General features: G+C 36.4%; 1 protein-coding gene across 1 annotated transcript; it reads right to left on the bottom strand.

Annotated features, from left to right (window-relative positions):
* Positions 1-244: 244 nt before the first annotated feature.
* On the bottom strand, positions 245-14,650 carry LOC131078266 (large ribosomal subunit protein eL27y). The gene is made up of 4 exons (XM_058015931.2): positions 14,288-14,650; positions 14,101-14,195; positions 13,762-13,843; positions 245-563 (listed from the first exon to the last, which is right to left on the bottom strand). Exons 1-4 carry the CDS (start codon positions 14,441-14,443, stop codon positions 489-491), a joined length of 408 nt encoding a protein of 135 aa, XP_057871914.1. The 5' UTR covers positions 14,444-14,650; the 3' UTR covers positions 245-488.
* Positions 14,651-24,731: the final 10,081 nt, after the last annotated feature.

Below are 24,731 nucleotides of genomic sequence, written 5' to 3'. Positions count from 1 at the left end.
TTAAATATTTGTGCAGTTCTAAAATTTCTAATGATTCACTTCCAAAAAAGCAGTCTGTTTTGATAATTGTAATAAGTAAATAAAAATTAAAGACCAAACATCCAACTTAACTCTTCAGAACCTACACAAACAAAAATCTTTCTTTTTACACGGGAATAAACTGTCAATGTTCCTGTGCTCTGCTGCCGCCCAATTTTGCTTCCAATGATCCAATTAACCACTTTTCTCCAAAATAACGCACAGATAAAATGCAGGCCAATCAAAAGATTAACCCAAAGATACGTTTCGAAACAATCATGCATAAGTTTTGAATGTGTAAACAATAAACAACACTCTCCTTTAAGTTGCAGACTTCAAAAAATTTAGTTCATGTTTCCATTTAAAACTTCTAATCAAATGTAAAAATTACGTGCAACTACCATCCCACCAAGAAAGTTCTCCTAACAAAACTGTTGCAGTACCTATAACTACAGAAAAGAAAGAGAATTTCAAAAGCGTAGCTTTGTAAAAAACCATCTGTTCTTTCCTGTCTTGAATCTTTCTTGGAAGGAATCTTTTACTCCCTGCCAATATTACGTAAAAATTAGCATGGCTGCATTGTCAATCAATAAAACTATTGATATCTATCATCACATACAAGTAAACAACTGAAAAGAGATAAAACAATAAAATTTCAAAACTATCAAAGATAGACACCCAGATACTAATACAGACAATAGAAACGAAACGTAGCATCTTTTGTAAATATCAATCTAGAGCAACTTTACCATGTTACAGGCCAAGCCCTGGATAAGACAGCTCTACAAATCCTAGGAGTCCTTGTTGAAGTGTAATAACAATCAAGGTTCTCTCTAAATTTACATAAAATTGTCTCCTAGATTCTTTTGATCATAGGAGTTACTAATGCACATTACCAAGATTTAAAAAGTTTCTTTCTATAAGATGTTAAACATCATTTCAAGCGAACTGAAATGTCAAGTGGTAGCAAATAGTGTTATGGTAAAGTCCAGAATACTAGCCCTAAATATCATAAAATAAATTAAATGAATTAAACAAATCCACAAAGTCTCAAGCAAAAATACTTAGTGCATATGTTAGTGTTTGTGTAGAACACACAACATGTGGCATCAAATTATGTTATGGGAACGTCAAGTAACGAGTAATCAATCATTAACCAAATATAATGAATAAACAAATCCACAAACTCTCAAGCAAAAATACTCAATGTCATGTAGAACACAGAACAACTCATCCAAGCAAAGAATCAAATTTCGATCTGGCTAGACTTTCAGGAGAAGAAAAAAAAAACTCCTCCATGAAAATAATGTATACAGCAATTAATGGAATTTGCAATAATTATCAACAGACATCCATAATTTATGAAGATAAAGCCATCAAAGATATAATCAGCTTTTTGGACCTAATTTAGAATCATCTAGCAAATTCAAAAATGAAAAGAGCCTTAGGACCTTCATTTTATCCCCCATTGATCACACATTATAACCACCCCTGTAAGTGAAAAAACAACACCCAAAAGCTTTGGCATAAATCAAGCATTATAAATCCAAGCAAATGAAGTTTATATCTACTATATATCTTATTATGAGCCCACTATTGTTTCCAACAACTTCGTAAGTTCCAAGTATAAACAATCTACAACTAAAGGTCGTGCCTTGATAGGATGGATTTGGATTGCATTCATAAGCTACTAAGATTTTTTAGGAATATTTTTAAGCTGGTGGTCCCATGAACTTTGCAGTGCAAATCAGCTTAAGTTTAAACTCCCAAATTTAAGCAAGATGGTGCCAAATCTACGTTACCCGGGGACGCGTCCCGACCTGAAAACAAGTTCCAAGTATAAACAATCTACAACTAATTGTTTCCAACAACTTCGTAAGTTCCAAGTATAAACAATCTACAACTAAAGGTCATGCCTTGATAGAATGGATTTGGATTGCATTCATAAGCTGCTGAGATTTTTTAGGAATATTTTTAAGCTGGCAGTCCCATGAACTTTGTAGTGCAAATCAGCTTAAGTTTAAACTCCCAAATTTAAGCAAGATGGTGCCAAATCTACGTTACCCGGGGACGCGTCCCTGACCTGAAAACAAGTTCCAAGTATAAACAATCTACAACTAAAGGTCATGCCTTGATAGGATGGATTTGGATTTTGCATTCATAAGCTGCTTAGATTTTTTAGGAATATTTTAAAGCTGGCGGTCCCAGGAACTTTGTAGTGCAAATCAGCTTAAGTTTAAACTCCCAAATTTAAGCAAGATGGTGTCAAATCTACATTACCCGGGGACACGTCCCCAACCTGAAAACCCCCGTCCCTGTCCCGGGGACGTTTCGGGGACTTGGGGAAGGCCAGGGGACGTTTCCCCCCATCCCCAAATTGTCCTGCGTCCCCGACCTGAAAACCCCCGTCCCTGTCCCGGGGACGTTTCGGGGACTTGGGGAAGGCCAGGGGACGTTTCCCCCCATCCCCAAATTGTCCTGCATTTTGAGGGGACGTCCCCGAAACAGGGGGACGCCTGCCCTAGCTCTGGGGGACGTCCATACGTCCTGGGGACGGCTGGGACGTCCCCAATCCGTCCCGGGGACGGCCGGACGTCCCCCATATCTAAGGCCATTAAAAAAATAAAAAAAAAGTTGTATTTTCAATTTTTTTTTTTAAATTTCTAATATAGGCCCCTTATTAATTCAAATTGTTATTAAAAATAAAAATGAAAAAAAAAGATGGCATTAATTAAATTTTAAATTTCTTAATTTAATTCATATTATAAATATAAATATTAAATTGACAAATTGTTAAACATTTAAAAATTTAAAATTAATAAATATTATGATATGCATATTGACAATGTGAATGAATTGAATTTTCCTAAATTTTATATAGCCGTCCCCTTTGTCAGTAAGGTAGTGCCAAATAAATTTAGTTTTCCCTCTAAAATTCAAATAATTGACAAGTGGCATAAAATATTCCTAAGCTGGTGGGGCAATTTCGAGCCCCACCCCATTTTCACCTGCTTAAATTTACAAACCTAAAAAGTAGGGGCTCCTATTTTTTAGGACAAGATTCCAAATGATCCCATAGCAAAAAAAAATGGGACCACCTCTTCCTTAAAAATTGAGCTTAAGCCCCTCCTCACGGGACCCCTTGCCTTATTTACTGCTTCAAATAATCCATTTTAAAATTGGTCATGTATATATATTTGCTTAAGCTTTAGCTATGTATCTTCTAAAGCTCTTTCCTTAAATTTCTGAGACACGATTCCAGGAAGAGAAAAATGCATTAGTAAATTGTAAGTCATTAATTGTCTGAGGAGCAAGTGAACTCTGTAGAACTTATTTTGGAACAAATTAAGAACAGTACATCATGCATGCAAACCATAAAGAAGATAAATAGTTGATCCATCATATTGAACAGGAGAAAGAGCATATTTGAACTTTGGAGAATGTGATATCCATGTCATAATTTACTCTGTTGCTCGTCAAAGAATTGATGTCAGCAGAAGTAATAGTCCGGCTGACAATACTACAGGACTGTGATTTAGTGTGCAATTTAACAGATCCCAAGTTATTAGCTTTGGTAAAAAAAAAATTAAAAACTGTATGGATAGCTTGTTTTCAGCCTTCAGCACTCTTACAAAAAAAAATTCCTTTCAAGTGCGAATTCCAGAATGACAAAAACCATTTTAAAACATCCACTCCTCAAGAAGTAATTTTTACTAAATAACTAGCACTTGCACCCCAACGAGGTGCAATGGTTAGGTTAGGCCGATAGTCAGAGATATAGTTTGGGTAGTTTATTTAGAAGACGTGGGCGCAAGGAAAAATGTATCCAGGTCATGTATATTCTATAATTTTTCCATGTTTATCCTTTCTATAAGATTGATGGAATGTATATGACCTGGAGACATTATGATTCTGTGCCAAAATGGGAATTGTGAAACAGGGCATGCACATTCAGCAAAAGCATAAGTGAAGGGGGGGTTTTGTTAGCTATTATAATTGGAATTGCTCTGGTGGACATGTATGCAAAATTTGGAAGCATAGACAGAGCCCGTCAACTGTTTGACAGGATGCCTCAAGGAGATGTGTTCTCGTGGAATGCAATGATTACAGCACATGCACATAATGGATATGCTGAATGCAATGTCCCCTTTTGGGATTGGGATTTCCTTGTAGACAACAATTCCAACTTAAGGTGAGAGCTGTAATACAAAATTTACCCAAACTGAAGACATTTAATTATGATATTTAACTTAAAATTTTAAGAATAGTTCAAAGGATGGGACTTATCTTGATAACTTTCTCTGATCTGTATACTTGAGATATATGCCTCAATGTTATACAGTGCTTGTTGATGTGTAGCTAGGTCAGATCCTTCTAGAGCCGACCTAGTACATATGATGGCTAAGTGGCCTGTCGGCCTTGGCCATAATGATGGCATAATTTAATATGTAAATTCTGTTTGGGTTTGGCCCTAAGTGGTCAGCAACATATAACTTGCAATTGTAACTTGCTATAAGTATTGGGCAAGACCTAAACCATGTAACTTGTATATCATATATTGGTCTGGCCCCAAAACATATAATTTATAATTCATATTGGGCATGTCCTATTTTAGGCGCCAAAATTGTTATTGTAAATACAAATTGCACTAGGACAACCTAGTGCAATCTGGGTAACATAATTACATATATATACAAGTTACAATCAGCAATCATAATCATCATTCACCTCTGCGAATCTGATACAGCAGCGAATTTGTCTAAGTGCTCCCTTAAGGCAGCGAACTCGAGGATAAGGTCAGCGACCTACAATCTTGGGCAGCGATTTCATCTTGACCTCCAGCTAAGTCAGGAGGACTATCATTCAAGGGTGACAAAACTTGTCTGGAGGTGGCAAACTTTCAACTAGGGCTTGTGAATTCATTCTCAGGGACAGCAAGTCATATCCAGGTCAAGCATTCAGAACATTGAAGTATTTACAGCAGAGTATATCTCAGATAAGTCTGCCTAATGTGTACCCTAATTTGAAGTATGCTTCAAGTGTGAAGCAAGATTGTAATGAGAATGACAGCAAGTCATATCCAGGTCAAGCATTCAGAACATTGAAGTATTTACAGCAGAGTATATCTCAGATAAGTCTGCCTAACGTGTACCCTAATTTGAAGTATGCTTCAAGTGTGAAGCAAGATTGTAAAGCAAGATTGTAAATCCACTGCTGAGTTTAATTAATATAATCTGAGATTTAATGCTTGGTTTTTCAACTCCAAGAGGGAGATTTTCCCAGGGTTCTGCTGTGTTATGTGTGTTTCATTTGTTATTTTCTTCTTACTATTATCAGTCTGATCCTAAATTCAACAGTGCTGCTACTTAACTGAACCTTCAGATTAGAGTCATAATAAGATAGATTCTTCACAACTTATGCTATAGTTCCCCTTTTCAACTTGAACTTCCACTGCTATGAAATGACTATAAGTCTGCCACTCAGTTCCCTTAAAATGAAATTCTTCAAATCACTTTTAAAACTGCTATAGACCTCATCACAAGTCCTCAGGATGTATGTATTCCAACTATCTTCTTCTAACAGCCCACTCTACTAGATATATCCTTTATTTCCATACTTCCACCCTTTGTGGTAGGCTGCACCACATTCTTGTCTTTGCACACACCACCACTTCTATCACAAATCTGCATATGATCTTTTTACAGTTTAGTCTTCGAACTGGTATATATTTAATATATATTATCTTGTTCATTACACCGCAAATTCCAGATATGGGTAAATAAATACATAAGAGAATGATTCCTTGCTGCTCATTGAGCCCTCCCAAATGAGAAAATAATAAAATTTCTTCCTTATGCCACTTCATATATGGAGGTAATCCTTTTCAAGCTCATACTCTTATTTAGATATGCATCCCTCGCAGTTCTAATCTGAGTGTCGATTTGGTAATCTCCAGTACTTCCTTTCGCCTCCTCTTACCACTATTCTTCTTCTCTATTTATGCCTTTAACTTCTAAAGGTCATACCTATTGGGAATGGCCATTAGTTTGAAGAGACATCTTATCCTTCACTAATCGCCATCTTTTACCAATATTGTGATGTCCCCAACTCGGATATGGTCTAATTTAACCATAATCAACCTATTTTCAAAGTACTAATGACTAAAACTAACTTGTTTAAGAGTCAAGTCTGTCTTACATGAGTCAAATCTGTGATATTCGATCTTTCTCTAGTCTATCAAGTACTTGCTAACTTACCATATTAAACAATCAATCTTATTTTATTGAGTAATTTCTAAAATTATTATGTTATCCATAATTATTATATTAATATCTATTATAATCAATATCTATATTTACAATCATTATGTTACTCCTTATTCTGATTGAGTGTATATATATATATATATATATAAACAAATGAATTAAATAATATTACTACTCATTTATGGATTTGCTAGTATCCTTTTATATAATCTACTAATACTACAACCATTTAAAACAATCCTAACTGGTAATATGTTTAGGGGCTGGTATTGGCAGACAGATCTGACGCATGTCAGATCTGGTCTGCCACTGTCATGATACTTATATACTTGTTAAATATATTGCACTCTATGTTAATATTTTCCTTAATATTAAATTCTGCATAGAAACATTATCGGACTTCATAAAGTAGAAATACATATTAAGCACATCCCATGAATGCCACCAAAAACAAGATGTTACTGCCTGAAACTTAATAACAGTTCTGATCTGAACTGATCGATCCTGCTGGATATTAATATCTCATATGTCATCCGCCCCCCCCCCCCTTGAATCATTTATGTTCATCCTTTTAAATGCCTTATGGACGGAATAGTTGTATCTCTTCTTGGGAATGGACATACCCTTCCCTTAATCGTGTCTCTTCATGAACAACTCTTGTTATCCTAATTGATGCCTTTTGTTAATTGCTGCCTTAACATAAGCCTCTCTCTCTTTTTATTATTAATCCCCCCTCCTTAAATAGACATTGCACCTTTAATAGGTCGAGATAAGAGGCATGGTGATGACATTCCCTTTCTCATAACTCTTGCTAATAATTAATCATGATTAGTATTTACTTGTGACTCCACCAATCATCACTAATGCAGTTTGTGTCCTCTCTTAGGATAGAGATTATGTTAGGATATCTTTAGCTTGTTCTATATGATTTCATTGATGAATGATGGCCACAATTATAGCTACAATCCCATCTTTCTTATATATTGTAATCCATATTAAATCCATTCTTCCCCCCTAATTGTTCTCTTGTGATAGTCTTGGCTCTATCAATCTGCAATGCATTTGACGAACACCTTCCTTATGAGTCCTTCATATGCTGTGATACTATCGGGTGTTTGATGCCACTGCAGAACTTCCTCCCGATCGCTGTCTTACTATATTTAACGTCTTAATCTCTTATCATTTAGACAGCGTTGCTTTCAATTGTGAGTGAATGTCTATTCATAATATTATTAATTTAATATTACTAATATTTCATAAAAATAGTAAAATAATAATAAGAATAAAATAATAAATTAATAAATAAATTATAATATTAGTAATAAACATAGTATGTAAATTATATTTATAATATTATTAATTTAATAATTCATTGGTAATTATTATATTAATTAGTAATAGTTACTTTATTAGGATATATATAAAGATCAAGGAGGGGACATGACAAATATAGAGAACCTTTCCTTTTCACATAATAGTTGTTTGTTTTAATAAACAGACAGCACTCAAAATTGTGTCTTTCCATGTACATCAGTTCACTACTGTTGGGAATATCAAATCACACCTCTTGAGATATTTGTCTGCTTTAAAATATTAGTGATCGTATCTTGTTAACTGTAGTTTGTTCTTAATAACAAGGTGTTGGTTTTATCCTTTAAACGCTCCATCACTTAATTGAATCAATTATTTATCACAGCTTCTATCCTCCCATTGATGTTTATTAATAAAGTCTTCTATAATCTCTTACCAATGGCCCATGATGAAGTTGATCGTCCTATAAACAAAACTCTCCCATGATGAAGTCGACCATATGAAGACTACTGCAAATATCAAGACATATACATTACCGTGTATTTTGGATAGATAAGACATATTGTTGTTATCAAACAATCTCGTGTCACCATAGTAATGATGTCAATGTATTCATTGACTGGTTGATCGAGAAGATATTACATGTCCGTGTTTGAACTTCGTTGATTTTGTACACTGTGATCATACGTCTCCTTCTTACATACATTCCAGCAGTCATTGTTATTAACATATGGGTCACTTTCCTAGAGGAAATTGCTAGAGCACGTGCATTAGCTATGTCCATTAATCCGCCGTCAGCACTACCTATATAATTAGTTGTTGACTTCTTTATAAAGTTGTTTGCTTCTCTTGTTTCTTAAAAAGTCGACCTTCGTTTCTTCATCAGGTCTTTCAAATCATTCTAATAACATCGTTCTTTCCTTCATCGTATCTTGCCAAAGGGCATACATGATGAAGAGGTGTGACCTCTCCCTCACAATGAAAGATATAAAGGAAAGAATCAAAGCATTCAGTAACAGCAATATCGATCAGATCTGATCAGAACTGTTATTAAGTTACCGGCATTAACATCCTTGTCCTTCGTGGTATGCGTGGGATATGCTTTATATGTATGCTTAATATATGAAGCCTGGCACAATTAATGTTAAGCATGTTAACCATTCTTTAACCGTATGCCGAAGTGATTAAAGATGGAAGGGCAGCGACCTTTCCAAGGGGTCGCTGCCACTAACCATTGTGCCCAAGGGTCATGGCTATCTACCACGGAAGGGAAGGATAAATACCTTCCTAGGGGAAAGGGAAGAAAGGCAAGAGGAACGAATCTGAAAGAGGAAGAGAATACAATACAAGAACCACACTTGGGTAAGAAAACACATGCTTCTGCAGTAATAAGGCATTGCTTATTCTTTGGTATGTATTTTTATGTTTATATTCTCACAGCATTGTTGGGGTTGCCCTGTCAAATAGGGGTTGTATATTCTTTAATAATAATATTAACACAATCAAATACATGATGCAAACATACGTTAATTTCTGTATATAAACAATCATACACACCCTGCAGTAATCTGGGAATTGGTAACAATCTAAGCATTGATAATTATTTGAATTGTCTGAAAACTGATAATAATCTGAATATTGACAAACAAACCTGGATACTGGCAATTGTTTGGTAAACGATCTGAACACTAATTAACACATGGAGGCCGATAACAATGAGTATTGTCCAACCAATCTGGACACTGGTAATTATCTGATAAATAATCTGAATATTAATAAATACACAAATGGTATACTAATAATAATCTGTACAAGAGCACCCTACATGATAGGGGGAACTGTACAAGGGCACCCTACGTGATAGGGGGAACTGCTGTACAAGGGCACACTATATGATAGGGGGAACTGCTGTATTAAGGCACCCTACATGGTTACATAGGGTAGGGGGAACTGTCAATCAAAACACCCTACCAAATCTTGCACTATAGCTCACTACCATAATTCATGATTCTTACTCTGTTAATGTTACAGGAATCCCTCCTTATGTTATACCTAGCTAATTCTATATATATAGTCGCTCATATGATCATTCCTTAATGTATTTGTAGTATCTTCTAACTTTATCTTTGCAGGTCATTCGACAACAGCAGAGGCTAAGGTACTTTCTCTTAACCCCTGTACTAAGAATTGAGATCCATAACTAGGACGTTTTAAACCAATTTACTAAGGGGCATTACACTGGTAAATCTGAATAAGACCATGCAAAGGAGCGGGAAGCCCATACTAAAGGACAGAAAGTCTGCAATAAGCAAGATAGAAAAGCAGTGCAAAACAACGGATGCATCAGAGATATTAAATGTGGAACTGCTGCCAAAAAGAGACTTATATGCTGCGAAGAAAAATATTTCAAAAAGAGTACTGCAGTTATTGGGAATAAATAATCCAACAGATATGGAAACTTACCAAGCAATACTTCCAAATCCAAAGAAGCCTGACTCATGATAATCCAGGAGGTAAAAATTATTTTCTAATAACAATATATTTTTCGACGAGTTCTGAACAGTTTTTTTTCAGGAGTGAGACATGATGTTTCCGGGGAGTCAATAGGGTTTGCTAAACACGTGTATCCCTCTCATCAAGAGGCTATTCATTCTTCTATAATTTCTTCTTTTTCATTTCATCCCTTGGCTCTTCGGTGTTTCCCACCTATTCTTCACTCATCTTTGGGGTCAAAAAATAGACACTGATTCTCCTTTTTTCCACTGCCTCTATTACTGTATCTGCATTTGCTTAATCAGCTTCCCCAACTCCATTACTCTTGCACATAGTTGGGTATACATCTTCCTATTCTTGCCCCTCTTCTTCATGCAAGTGTTACAAAATTTGCTTTCCGTTTATCTGCAATCTCTCCAGTAAATGCATCTCCTACTGTATTATGTATCTGACAGGCTACCAAATTCCTCCTATAATTTTCAGTTTGTCTGGAAATTTTTGCCTCTGCCAAAAAATACTTCACTACCAGGCTTGTTACCAGAGAACCATTTTATTTTTTGAGTCCCTTGCATCTGACTTATGAGGGACCTGTAATACTATATCTAGCACATCTGTATATTAGAAGAGAGAAAACTCAACATTTTGAAAGCCAAAGATTCAACAGGAAAACAAAAAATTGGTGCAGCTGTCGATCTAAAAATATGATAGAAGAATAAACTTCAATGATCTAACGCACAAGTGTGAACTCCATGATACAATTTGTATAATGAAAGGATTAACAGGCTAATTAATTGGATAAGAAATGGGAAATTCCACTAATGCAATCATACAGTCTTCCTAAACCCCACAACACCATGATACTACACTTGTGGAATTGTGCCCACAGCCACACATAAATATATATTGAAATATTTTAACACTAACTTATTACAACCTTGTTAGGACCGCAATTTCATTTTACAAAAATATAATTCCATAATGAAAGACTTCTAGAGACATGACACAAATTCTCTAAAAGTGCCTCGCAGTATACCCAGAAGTCTTTTCCTTTTAAAATTGAGGATCGGGCAAATTATAAATTTCCAAGAATATATTTAGAAAAACTTGGCACATAACATTTAACAAAAAGGACTCTTTCTATTTTTCTGATGCCTCTCATTTCTTGCAGTTGTATTTGCTCCCCTCCTAGAAACCCAAAAGTCATTTCTTCATTGGCAACTGTGTCTGTGGTGGCAACATCTGGTCTGTCTGGAAGTGGTTGACCATCTGTGGAAGCTGCAGGTGATGATAAAATGATTGCAGCAAAGAGTTTGAGCTTCGTAAAGAACTCAGAGAGCATTCCCCTACTAGTTATGGGATCGGATATTTTGTATGAAGAAGCTCGCTGAGCTGAGATGGAAGTGTTGTGCAAATTTAGTCATGTTTGCTATAATTTGTCTGATCTCCACAATTGGGTGACCAGAAATAGACTGCCTTTCATTTCAAGATCGTAGATATTTATTGATGTGCTTAAGGTTTTTTTTATTATTACTTTTGAGACAAAACAGAAAGGGAGCTTATTCTTAAGGAGGGTTACTTACTTTGAGGAAACTTTTAGTGAAGTTGAGTTATAATTCTTTAAACCCTATCCTTTTTTAAACCCTCTAACTAAATCCTTCTTGGTGATGTCAGTTTAAGTCAGACTGCCAGTTTTCGACTGACTCTTGCTTAGAGGTGCTCTAGGAAATTTATTTCCATCTCTTCAAAGACTAACGATCTCTCTCATCCCACCTTTGCATGTATGCATGTCAAGATGAATATTTCAAACGGTCTTCCAGCTGAAATGTTGCTCAAAGTAGAAAATCCAAAATGAAAATAAGAGTTAGATTATGAGAGAATAGTTTTTAGATGTTGTAATTGTTAGACATAGTTAAGTGTTGGATGCCTGAACATGTTAAAAGCATATGGCTCCTAGTTATGCCTCCTAGTAACAGAATTCAAAGCTTCATCATTCATCAGTTTGGAAAGTGCCTCAGGTGGGACTTCCCAAGAGCCATAATTGGATCCTCCTGCAGTTGTCGTCCCTCCCCTCCTGGTAATGTTCCTTCTTTGAATGTTTAGAGCAGATCCTAAGTGGCGAATCTTATGGTTGTGTATTCAATGCACTTAAACCTCTGAGTCCAACAGCTGTTACCCCAAGATTATGAAACGACCAACAAAGAAAGTGCTACTAGCGAGATGAGTATTCAATGCACTTAAACCTTCCTTGAATCCTGTTTACATTTTGTCAACATTTGGGCTAAGCAGCTTTCCAAGAATTTTAGGAAAAGTTTCACAAGGTAAAATTTTGATTACAGAAATTTGCAAATTATGCTCTCTAAAGCATAAAGGTTAATAAACACTTTGGGCGCCCAAAAAGGTTTCATTTTTTTTTACCATTTTCAATGCAAACAGGAGAGAAAAAGGGAAAATACAGTTTTTCTTTTGCCTCTTCACCCAAGTAGCATGCAAAATGCTAGGGTTTTGGGTAGATTATTGAAGAGGTTCAAGGAAACTCAGGACACAGTGGGAGACCAGCAGTTGATCGTTTAAATAATGGCCCACATTGAAGGTTTCCAACTCGTGAAGCATGAACATCAAAAATGGGCATCTGTAGGGCTTTTCCCCAAGTTTTAAGAACACGTGGAAGAAAGTCTTATCAAGTGATTGACAAGTATGTGAGATAACTCATATTGCCTTGCACACCAACACATACACCTGTTTGGAATTGCATGTATGAAGAAGCAAACACTTATTAGGCTTTATATGCAAGCACTGAATGCTCATCGAAGAGCCTTACCTCCTTTCTTGTTCTGTTGCATCCTTATATGCCACAAAATCAAACTTTACACCTGCTGTTTGACAGTGAAATGCTCTTGCTAGACTTTTCTAGAAGTTTATAGCTGTCCGTGCACCTTTTTCTGACCTCTCTAATCACTCGAGGGCAAACAATGATATTGAGAAGATGCTAGAGATGATCATAAAAAGAAGAGGTTTAAATCAAGAGGGCAGATTTAAAAGTATATGCAGTAGCAAGAAATGGACGGTGTGTGGTTAAGATGAGATGAAAACTGGAGATGAGAGTGTTTTGGTCCCCTCTCTTCTCTAGTCTATAAACTAATTAATATGCAGTGAGCTATCTAGTCAATTAAACTATCTCCTGCCTGAAATTGATTAACTCGCATGCATATTTGAAAGAATAAGATAATAAGAGCTCCCTGTTAGGATGATTTTATAGTGTATTGACAGATACAAAAGTGGATATTACGAGATTATATTCTTTTCCAATTCTCCCTGCTCCCGTTACAGTGAAAGTGACCGAACAAGATGTGATTAGTGATATCTGCAGTTACAAGAAGTAATTCACACGTTGCCAAAGCATCTCAGCCATAGTTTGCATACTCGAACTCAGCAGACCCCAAACTTTTGACTAAGCAACTTAAAAAATAAAACACATATTACTTTACAAAAAAGTCATGCTCTTTTCAGGCTATGGTGATATTTCAAGCATGTTTTTCAATCCACGGTCACATTTAAGGGCTTATTTTTCTGTCTACAATTATCAGCCACATTTTTCAATTCAAAAAAAGTTAGGGCAAAAAATAGTGTTTTTTTTAAATAGCAAAAATAAAAAAATCGAAGACAAGAGACCAACCTTGAGAGCGGTCACCTTCTTGTCATTTGTTTCCAACTTGTCAAAGGTAACTAGGGCCTTTAAATCCACATCCAATGTGTATCTGCCAAAGAACCAGATGCCCACATCACTCAACCCACACGATCAACAGCCACCAACAAGCATAAATTTAAGATGAAAAAGCAACCAGGAAGCAGACACCAAAGAAACAGCCAAACACTAAAATTCATTTAAAGCAAAGGGTTAGAAATAAATTAACGCCTGCGTAAAAAATCGTAACCCTGTCACACTTACAATTTCATGGTAATAAAATAAAAGTAAGGGAGAAAACTTATACAGGGTACTAAAAGACTTTTTTACCTGGTTGGCATCAGGTGATTGTAATTAACTACTTTAATGAAGGCCTTCAACCTTGATTTTTTGGCCGTTTTCTTCGCAGAATCCTTCCTAATCACCTGGATCACATTGCACATTCAGATGAATCAAAAACACTTTAAAAAAAAGCTCCAAACACAGAAATGGGTAAGATTGAATTTCTTTTGCCTACCTTTTTAGGATATTTGGCAATGCCTGCTACGAGGCAATGCCCGTACGCTCGCCCGGCCGTGCCATCATCGAAATTTTTTACAATAACAGCCTTACGGCCAGCAAATCTACCCTGCAATAGAATGACCACCTTATTCTGCTTCAGAAACTTCACCATCTTCCTCCGCTTTCCGCCCTTCCTCCGCCGCTTCGAATATGGTGTGAGCCTAAAATTTATTTCTATTGAAACCCTAATGAAACCCTAACTATTATGCCGAATCGACTTCGACCATCAACGGCGTGCACCGCTGGAGAAGGGATGAAATCTATCTATCCGGACCGTCCAAAATTTGTAAAACGTATTTAATCTTTATTGCACCTCATGGTTACTGTATACGCGTGTGGAAACCGTCCATGAAGGAAGGCTTTCTTTTGTTAACTCAAAATGAGGGGACATATATATATATTAAATTTGTTAAAAATATATGAATATAATATATTTTACATAATAGCCTATACAAGTAGGTGAGTTGGTTTCGCACTGAGTTTATATATATATAAGATTATTTATTATTTTAGTTGAATACATATTAGGTATTATTTTATATGTGGAGTTTTTGAAATAATGTATTGGATTTTGTAATGGTCTCATGTTGATGTTCATATGAGCAAATATTTGTAAACAATTAGGAATATAAAAAAAAATAATGTATTGGATTGAATTCTAAATGAAAAAGTTGAGCCATTTTCAATGCTTCGAACATGATTAATAGATTGCCTAACACTTAATATAGGAATAACTAGAAAAAATGAATGAACACCTTTAAGATGTCTTGAGTGCATCCATTGCACGGTTATCTCCTTCTCTCACCCCTCCCCTCTCTCTCTCTCTCTCTCTCTCTCTCTCTCTCTCTCTCTCTCTCTCTCTCTCTCTCTCTCTCTCTCTCTCTCTCTCTCTCTCTCTCTCTCTCTCTCTCTTCATCTCTATTTCTCTCTATTTATTTGTCTCTATATCTCTCTCCCTCACTGTATATCTATTTATTACTTTATCTCACCATCTATATATCTCTTTATCTACCCCCTTCCCTCTTCCTTTATATCTCTATATCTCTTCTTATATGTCTCTCCCTCTCTATCTCATTATCTCTTTCTACTTTATCTCTTCCTTTACCTCTATTTATCTCTTTGTCCATATATCTTCCTCTCCCTCTCCCTCTCTTGCTTTATCTTTAGATATGTCTACTTGTCTCCATCCATCCATCTCTCTCCTTCTCCCTCTTCCTAAACGATCTCTATAGATCTACATCTCTTTGCTTCTCTATCTTTATATCTCCACACTCCTTCATCCATCTTTGTCTTGTTATCTCTCCTTATCCCTATATATCCCTCTATCTACCTCTCTCTCCATATCACTTCCTGTCTTTATCTTTATATATCTCCTTCTCTATATATTTATCTCTTGGATCTCTACCTATCCCTCTCTCCTCTCTCTCTTTATCTTTCTTTATCCTACTCTATATATCCCTCTCTATCATCATCTCCATCTCCATCTCCATCTTCCTCCCTCTCTATCTCTCTTCCCCCCTCTATCTCTCCCTCTTTCTATTCCTATAACTCCCTTTCTCTCCCTCTCTCCCTATTGGAAACATAGCATGAGCCTATAGGTAATGGAACCTAATTATCTTCCTAATTCAAAAGTTTTGTTTTAGTTGTGTTTGGATCTATATAAGTGAATGCATAGTTCATTTGAAATTGTCACTTATCCATCGAGACATGCATTGCATAAACAACATCATTTGCGAGATGGTCTCATGTGTTGCACAAACATATGTTAAAAATAGATCAATTTTTTTCCTAATCAACCTTCCACGCCTCTTTGGCATACCCATTACACAAAGTGTGATTGCTAGTGTATATCTTTTCTCATTTTTTTTAAATATCAAAACTAATTTATCTATCATTCTATTGGATATAATTCATGGTGTAAGCTATGAAATCTTTTAACTATTTAATTTTGACTAAAAAAAACTAATAGCACAAAATTATTTTCATGTATTTGTGCAATTGCTATTGTATATCTTTTCTCATTTTTTTTAAATATCAAAACTAATTTATCTATCATTCTATTGGATATAATTCATGGTGTAAGCTATGAAATATTTTAACTATTTAATTTTGACTACAAAAAAACTAATAGCGCAAAATTATTTTCATGTATTTTTTCTTCTATTAATTGTCATATTTGATAGATGACATTATTTTTAATTTTAAAAGATTGTGGGCAAATGAATGCAATTTTTAGTCAATTTGAGACAATTTTATTTTATTGAAAAGACAAAATAAAGAAAGTAAATAAAATAATTAATAATAATATAAATAAAATTACATAAATTCTTTTAAAAAATAATAATATTAAAATAATATTCAATAAAAGATAATGAATAACTATATTTTAAAATCTATTTTATATGTATTTGCTTCAAGGTTACTCAAGAAACATTATGTATATATGTAAATTCTAACATCTTTTAGCATTTTAAAATTAAATGCATTCATGTTCAAATGTAACTTTTAAATTACATTATATTTGGAGCTTTAATTCTCATTTGTCATTATCTTTATTTGATTAGCATTTGCAACATAACTCTAACTTTTGTTGAATTGGGTTCTTTTATTTTAACTTTAAACATCATTTAGAAGCAAGATTGTGAAAGTTGTTCACCAAATTTAATCTCTAATATATCAAGTAATTTAATACTTTTTTATTATGGTAGTACTGTTGGGAAATTAATTATTATAACAACAATAGCTTAAATCAACTACCACATTACACATCTCACTAGCACAAATCAGAAGCAACATGCCACTTGTTAAGTATGTTTTCAATCATTTTATTCTTTTAAAATAATTGTTATGAACTTATTTAATATGCATATGATTTTTAACACAAGACAATTTATATTTTATTTATATGGGTGAATAATTTTAAAGTAGATATTGTAAGGAGTTGAACACTAAATAAAAGTTAAAAGAAGAGAAGTTTCCTGGAGGTTCAATAATTAGTCTTACTAAAATATGTATATGTGTGTGTACCAAATTGGGTATGGTACCTTTAGGATTGACCAATAGATCATAGACAACTTATATTTAGGAGAAGATGACTCATGGTCTAATTGAAGATTAGTCATCCACAACCAAAATAGCACACAAAACGTCAACAATAACCCCTCTATTTTGAGAATGTTGAAGAGTAATAAAAGTGCAACCACATATGGGTTATTTGATGACCCAACATCTAAGAACAACAATGGTGGAAATGGTTGTAACAATTATAATGCAAAATTAAAGTGGTAACAATAATTAAGGAGGCCAAGACATGCATACAGTGGCTAATTTTATTGATTACCAACCACAAAACAATGTTATCAAAATAATGAACATATTTAGAACAACTATATGTTTGATAACAATAATCATATTGATCCCTACTCAAGGTCAACAGACTAATAGGACTTTGCAAATTCTAATTACTAGAGAGCTCGTACAGTATGATCACCATAATATGGGTGGGAAAACAATATTTTGTGTGGTTTTTGGTGATGATGAGATTGATGGGTCAAAGGTTCGATGGGATGACATGATATTGTATTATGATCCCTTACCATCAGTATTGGTTGAATTGATTGGGGGTTTTATATGTCCAGATAGGAGATCGTGGGGACTATTAGTTGGATGGGGCCACATTTTGAAGAGCATGGTTATAGAGGGGACCTGATATGTATGGGGAGTTTGTATGTTAGCACATTTATACCATGACTTGCATCAAGTTGTGCACAATGGTGCAACTAGTTTGTTAGCTGGTGTCACCTTGCTTCAGATTTGGTGCTGGGAGCACATCGCCATGACTCAACTAGTGTATGATCGAGTGAGCAACAAGGGACAACCATATTTATATGCATATCATGGAGTTGTTTCCCAACCTAGACTGGGGAAGCTGGATTTTTGGTGATACACACTTAACACCATGGATTCAGTGACATGGAGACCATATGTCGGTTGTGAGTCATGGACGAATGATTTAGGAGAGCTTTGATATGTATATCAAGTTTGTTATTTGATTGGATGCACCCCTTGTGTCATTGAGAGATAGTTGATTGCATGGGTATATTGTTAGTAAGATGAGAGGGGGGGGTGAATCATAAAAACTCAATAATCAATGTATTCATCAGATTCAACCTCGGTAGCCTTTATTGATATGCAACTATGACTGTAAATCATTCAAACTCATAAACATATACACTTAAAACATCATAACACATTTAACACCAGATTTAACGTGGAAACCCAAATAGGGAAAAACCACTGTGTATTTCGGACCCACTAAGAAATATACCCTTCTAGAGTATGCTCGGTTAAAAACCATTCCTGTTATAGATTACATAAACACATTCCTAGATGTGACCCGGTTAAGGGATTTCCCTCAGACTTATTAGAATCTTGCACTTTGTTAGAAGTGACCTTGTCAAAGGATTTCAAACACTCATTCAGAATGTTACCTTGCTAGAGGATTTACAAATAAGACTATTAGGTCCACTCGGTTAAGAGATTTCCTGTCACTTACAAAATAAATAACAGTATAAAATATATATGCAACTTCACATCTGAAATGCTAAAGCAGACTCTATGTGCTCAAAATAATCTTGTCATAAGACTTATCTTGCTCCTAGCTAGGCTTCTCAATCTGTTCTTTAATCAGATATTCAATCTTCTGTGCTCGGTGATCACTACTGTAGTATCATTGTTCTTTTATTTGCCCGCATGTATTGTTCATCAACAATTTCTTATTTATAAACAATTCCTAACCGCTTAATCTCCTTGATCACATTTCCCATGATCAATCTTAGCCATCAGATCTTCAAACTTGACTAGGTTCATTGTATCCTTTGATTTGAAAACGTTTTATCTCGCCTTGGAACTTGTATTCTTTCCTTAGAACTTGTGCTAGGTTATGACCGTTCAATCTGCGTTGTAGATCTAACTCCTGTATTTTCAGTGGCGTAGATCTTCAACAAACTTCTTGCACAACATACCAATCATCTATACATCTCCAGCTCATTGGAATCCTTCATTTAATAATGCTTTTATCCATCCAATGCATTCTATTATTACTCAGTTGTTACTCGGTAAATACTGAACCTTTACTTGGTAGATATTCTGCCTTCTTTAACCGATATCGATAACCTTAGTGTTTATTGACTAGCTTCATGCTCGGTAACATAGAACAATATCAAACCTTAACTCATCTAATGAATGAAATCTTTTCTCATTCTTAGAATACTCATATATATAGGATATCAAAATAATCAAAACAACAAAATCTCATTATTGTCTGACTCGATAATAGTTGCCCATTGAATAACTTATTACTCCCCTTCATTTTCATTATTTCTGTGTCACTTACTGACATCTTTATACTTATCAAAACATACTCATTAAGATATGGCAACATCATACTGAATCAGAAAATCAATTGCTTGACATCAATGACAAAATAATATTATTGACAGTAATCATCCTTTCTCAGTTATATCCACAATCTTCAACAACCTTCTCAATATCCTCATACCAACAAACTTACTGGAATGCCAACAATCTCCCTTTGTGAAATGCTGAGAGACAGTTGATTGCATGGGTATACATGTAGTTCGGTTGTATTCAGGGTATGCCACAAAGTATAGCCTTGTATGCTTTTAATTTAATTAATTTTAGACGTCTACATTTTGCCCCTCTTTTATGTAGTGGAAAAATTGGCAGTAGGTAAAAGACAAAGAAATGATGCCCTAGTGTGAAGACGCAGGTGGTATATGCCCCCTCAAGAATTTAACCGCAAAATTAAAAAATTTCTTGAGAAAAATCTTGAAAAGAAGAAAAATGAAGAAAAAAGGAGAAGCAAATGAGAATTTTGGAAGAAAAACAGGAAGGACGGAGAAAAGGATATAAGAGGGTGAAAGAAGGGCCTATATAAGCCACATGGGGCCCAAGGAGGGATCATTATCACACACATAGTTCATTGAGCCCATAGTGAGCAGAGCAAAGGAGAGAGATGCCATGCATCCCACATCATGAGCACCGTGTTGAGAGGATTCACCTCTTTCAGAGACCACTCGAGTATGACCCATCAGTATGTACCCTGACCCTAACTCAGTGGTTTAGTAGGTTAGCATTTATTAAATGTCATAAATGGGGAGAAAATGCTAGTGGGGTGCAGACATTGATTGTCGGTTCGATATTTGCACTCGGGGATCGTCGTTTGTGGAGATGATCCCTGCACGCACAGGTAGGGAAATGCCTATACAGACATTGATTGTTGAATCAGTGTTTGTGATGTAGGCAAAGGGGGGGGGTGAGGGTGGAGGCTGTGGAACGCCATCTCCACCCTATGGATCAACACATAGGGCACGATTTTGGTGTCTTCGCTTAAGGAAACATTGTCTTTGCTTGGGGAAAAAAGGATGGGAAAAGGGGAGCAAAAGCAGGGGTAAGGGGTGTCGACAAGATGCCCCAAGACCAGAATTAGGATAGAATGCTAGAGGAACAAGTTAATGAAGTGGTTTGAATGGTCGCATGAGGATCGTGTGAGCATTGGCTGCCTACCATGGCTTTGCAAAGCCAGTTGGGTGGCACTGAGCGGACCTTGTTACCCTAGTGCAGGTTGGGATTCGTTGCACGGTGGTTTCGAATTCAATGTCATGCAGCGATGATGACTACATTAGTTGAGCATTGGCACAATGAGACGTGTACCTTCCACCTGCCTACAAGTGAAGCTTGCATTACACTCCTTAATGTGTGGTAGATCTTGAAGGTACCGATTTGCAACATCATCCCCGAGTACAGACTGGAGAACAGGGAGTTTTACCTTCAAAGTGTGTGCGACACCGACGACCTATAGATGGACTGCAAACGCATGGTTCTAGAGAGGGCGATGGAGCCACATCGACATATCCCATGACTTGTCTTATTTATCTATGATCTGATCAGTGGGAAGATGATGCCCGACCTCACTAGGTATGAATTTTCGATAGGATGGTTCATATGTGTATACTATATGGTCAAGGACGACGTTCAATATGCGTGGGGTGCTACTATATTAGGACAAATCTATCATGATACACACGTGTATTTTTTGAGGTTATAAGAACCTCAAGACAGGTGTCACACTGCTCCATATATGAGTGTGGGAGCACATAACAGGTACGCGGCCACTGGAGTGCAGCGCGTGTAGGCCAAGATACCCGTACATTGACAGGTACAAGAGGCTTCTTCACACACCCAAGTTGGAGCCATCTGGTTTTGGAGGCACATTTTTTATGAGATGATGGAATTTACCTAGTGGTCATACAGAGATTGCGAATGATGGACTCGAGACATTTTTCTTGCCTGGGTTTAGAGCCAGTGCTAGTTGTTCAAGTAGATATTCGCGTCATTGACCATTATTTGCCACACAGGGTCATGCATTAGTTTGGCAAGCATCAGGATATAGTGGGCAAGGAGAGGAGACACCCTCGTATTACTAGGGAGACTATCACATGAGGAGATGCCATCGGGCTATTTGCGATTCGTCTTAGTTGGATAGGTGCAAAGATAGTCATTTGGTAAGAGAGGCCAGAGTTCGTAGATCTGAGATGCACTGGGGCCTATGTCGCATGGTGGGAGGCCCATAGGCCCATTTGCCTCATTGTTCTATGAGTTTTGGAGTCTGACGAGATCGCGCCATCAGTGGATGAGGTGGTGGGGGGAGAGGGGGATGCGACCAGGGAGAGAGGAGTTGTCAGGGGAGATAGGGTTAGGCAACGGGTGCCATGAAGAGGAGGTAGGGGACAAATATCGACACCTTTACAGGTATAGGTATTGACTCCAACATAGTAGGTCGAGCCAGCTCCACAAGTTGAGGTGCTACCACTAACATAGGCATAAGCAAAGTCGATGGTAATACTGGGGAAGGAGGGGCAGGTATAGGGACATATCTCTTAGGCCATTTTGGATCAGGTCATTTTGGAGAGAGATACAAAGAGGGCTCAGACACAAAGCCTACATGACCAACTAGCAATATAGAGGGCTAGGGAAGAGTAGGAGAGAGCTAGAGTGGATAGCCTGCAAACAGATCTAGACATAATGAGGGCAGAGAGGGATGCTCTAAGGTTAGATCTTGAGGCTATGATAGCCAAGAAGGATAGCTACAGGATAGAGGTGAAGACCACCTCAGAGATTCTGGAGGCAGACAGAGGGCGAGCCATGGCTCAGGAGATGGAGTGGATGGATGGAGAGTTGTAGGCATTGAGGGCCTAGGTGACTAGGGCAGAGGTAGATGCTACCCGCCTTCACGGGGAGAGGGACATGGCTCTATGAGCTTTAGATCCAAGGAAGATGATGATTCTCTTCACAGAGTCCATGGATGCTAGGAAGGAGACATAGAGAACTCTCTGAGAGGTACAGTACTACTGAAGCCTATATGAGGGTGTGGTACCTCTTGATTAGTGGGCACCTAGTCTTGTAGAGAGGACATAGTCTAAGGAGACCCAGACACATACCTTAGGAGAGTCAATAGGGATGTGAACCCCAAGACCACCACCAATAGGTCCATCTAGTGGTAGGGCAAATCTAGATGCAACGAACAGAGAGAGAATAGGCTATCTCTCAAGTATGTGTGACATTTTGACCCTACAGGGATATTCATTGTATCATGATTGGACACATTATATATATATATGAGATGAGACATGATTTTTGGTGGTGATGCATATGCGTACTTTATTATGGACTTTTGATTTCTATATGATGAGTGGTGGATATGTATGATTTATGCTTATGATGATGATGATGATGATGATGATGATGATGATGATGATGATGATGATGATGATGATGATGATGATGATGATGATGGTGATGACGACGATGATGATTATCTAGCATGGTTGTGATGCAAGATGGATGCATGATATTTTATATGATGTGTGTGATTTGTTATATGTGGTGACTATGTCTAACCCATGATGTATGCAAGATGAGATTTGAAAGATTATGATGTTGATGTATGATCTATACGTACATGCATTTATGATATGAATGCTTAATGAATGAGACTACGTGATATGTAATGTGCAAAAATGAAATGGTGTATTTATTATGATGTGAAATGAAAGTGTATATAATACTTATAATGATATGCAAAAAAACAAGATAATGGTGTGTCCTAAATGATATGAAATGAAGTCTAAAGAATGAAGTGCAAATATAACTAAGGATTTTTAAAAATGAACCTAATGCACATATGATATCTAATGCAATTGTAACATGTCACTAGATGGTAGTGTGTAATGATTAAATGATAATGAATGACATGAATGCCACTGAATGATAATGAATATCCAAGATATGATGCATGAATTGAGCTAATGTATGAATTAACCTAATGCAACTAAAATGACAATGAACATATAAAATATATAAAAATGACCTAATGCAAAAGGTGAATGCAATTATAACCTACATGCACATGAAAATGCAATGAGATGGGAATGGACAATTTTTGTAATGGGCCAACCATAACACAATGAATAGGACTAGATAGATGAAAGGGAGGAGGTGAAATGAATAAATTGAAGTCTCCAAGATAGGTGAATGATGGAAATGGATTAATGGAGGGGGGTGGTTGATTTCTCATTGTGTAGATGTGGAGAGCAAACCTAGTTAGATATTGCCAAGGATGATCTACAGATGATCTACACCACTGGTTATAGGAATCAGGATGTTGTGAAGATCCAAGGTGTGGACTAGACTCTCAAACGATAGGTATCTCAATGCACACAGGCTCGCAAACATCACGATGATGTAAATGCAGGACTACAAGATTGTACAAGAGAAACCCTCAAACATGCCATACCACAAAAGTTTCCCTAGTGTATGCCAACCCAAGACATACCGGGATATAGAATGATCATGGCAACCTTAGATAGGAGTATTCATATGACACAAAATTAAAATCAAAGTGAAAAAGATCAATCATGCAAACAACATACACCTAGCCAATTGACATCTCTTGCCGAGAGTGAGACTAAGATTATGATAACGTGTCGAACATGGGAAGGATGCATCTCAATGGGAAAAGGTAACTGGTAGGATTGTTTTAGGCAATAAAGCAGATGAAAGTGCAAGTGAATGCAGATATGGAGCCTCGTTGTTAAGATTTGATTAGCACAATGTGGATGGATGTTTGGGTAATGTGCAAGTCAAGAAGAAGCTCAATTTGACAGGATAAGCTCAAAAAATGGGGTGAAGCTCAGTGTACTAAGATGATCCTTATTCACAGTTTGGACGAAATCTCATCATCTCATGGGGAAGAAGGGAATTTAAAGAATCAAGGCAGATGTTGTGGATGATCAAGACCAAAGCTACCTGCACATATA

The sequence above is a fragment of the Cryptomeria japonica genome, chromosome 7, assembly GCF_030272615.1.
Source record: "Cryptomeria japonica chromosome 7, Sugi_1.0, whole genome shotgun sequence".
Classification (NCBI taxonomy): Eukaryota; Viridiplantae; Streptophyta; class Pinopsida; order Cupressales; family Cupressaceae; genus Cryptomeria; species Cryptomeria japonica.
Note: the sequence above shows the minus strand (reverse complement) of the source record. Positions and strands in the feature narration are given on the sequence as shown.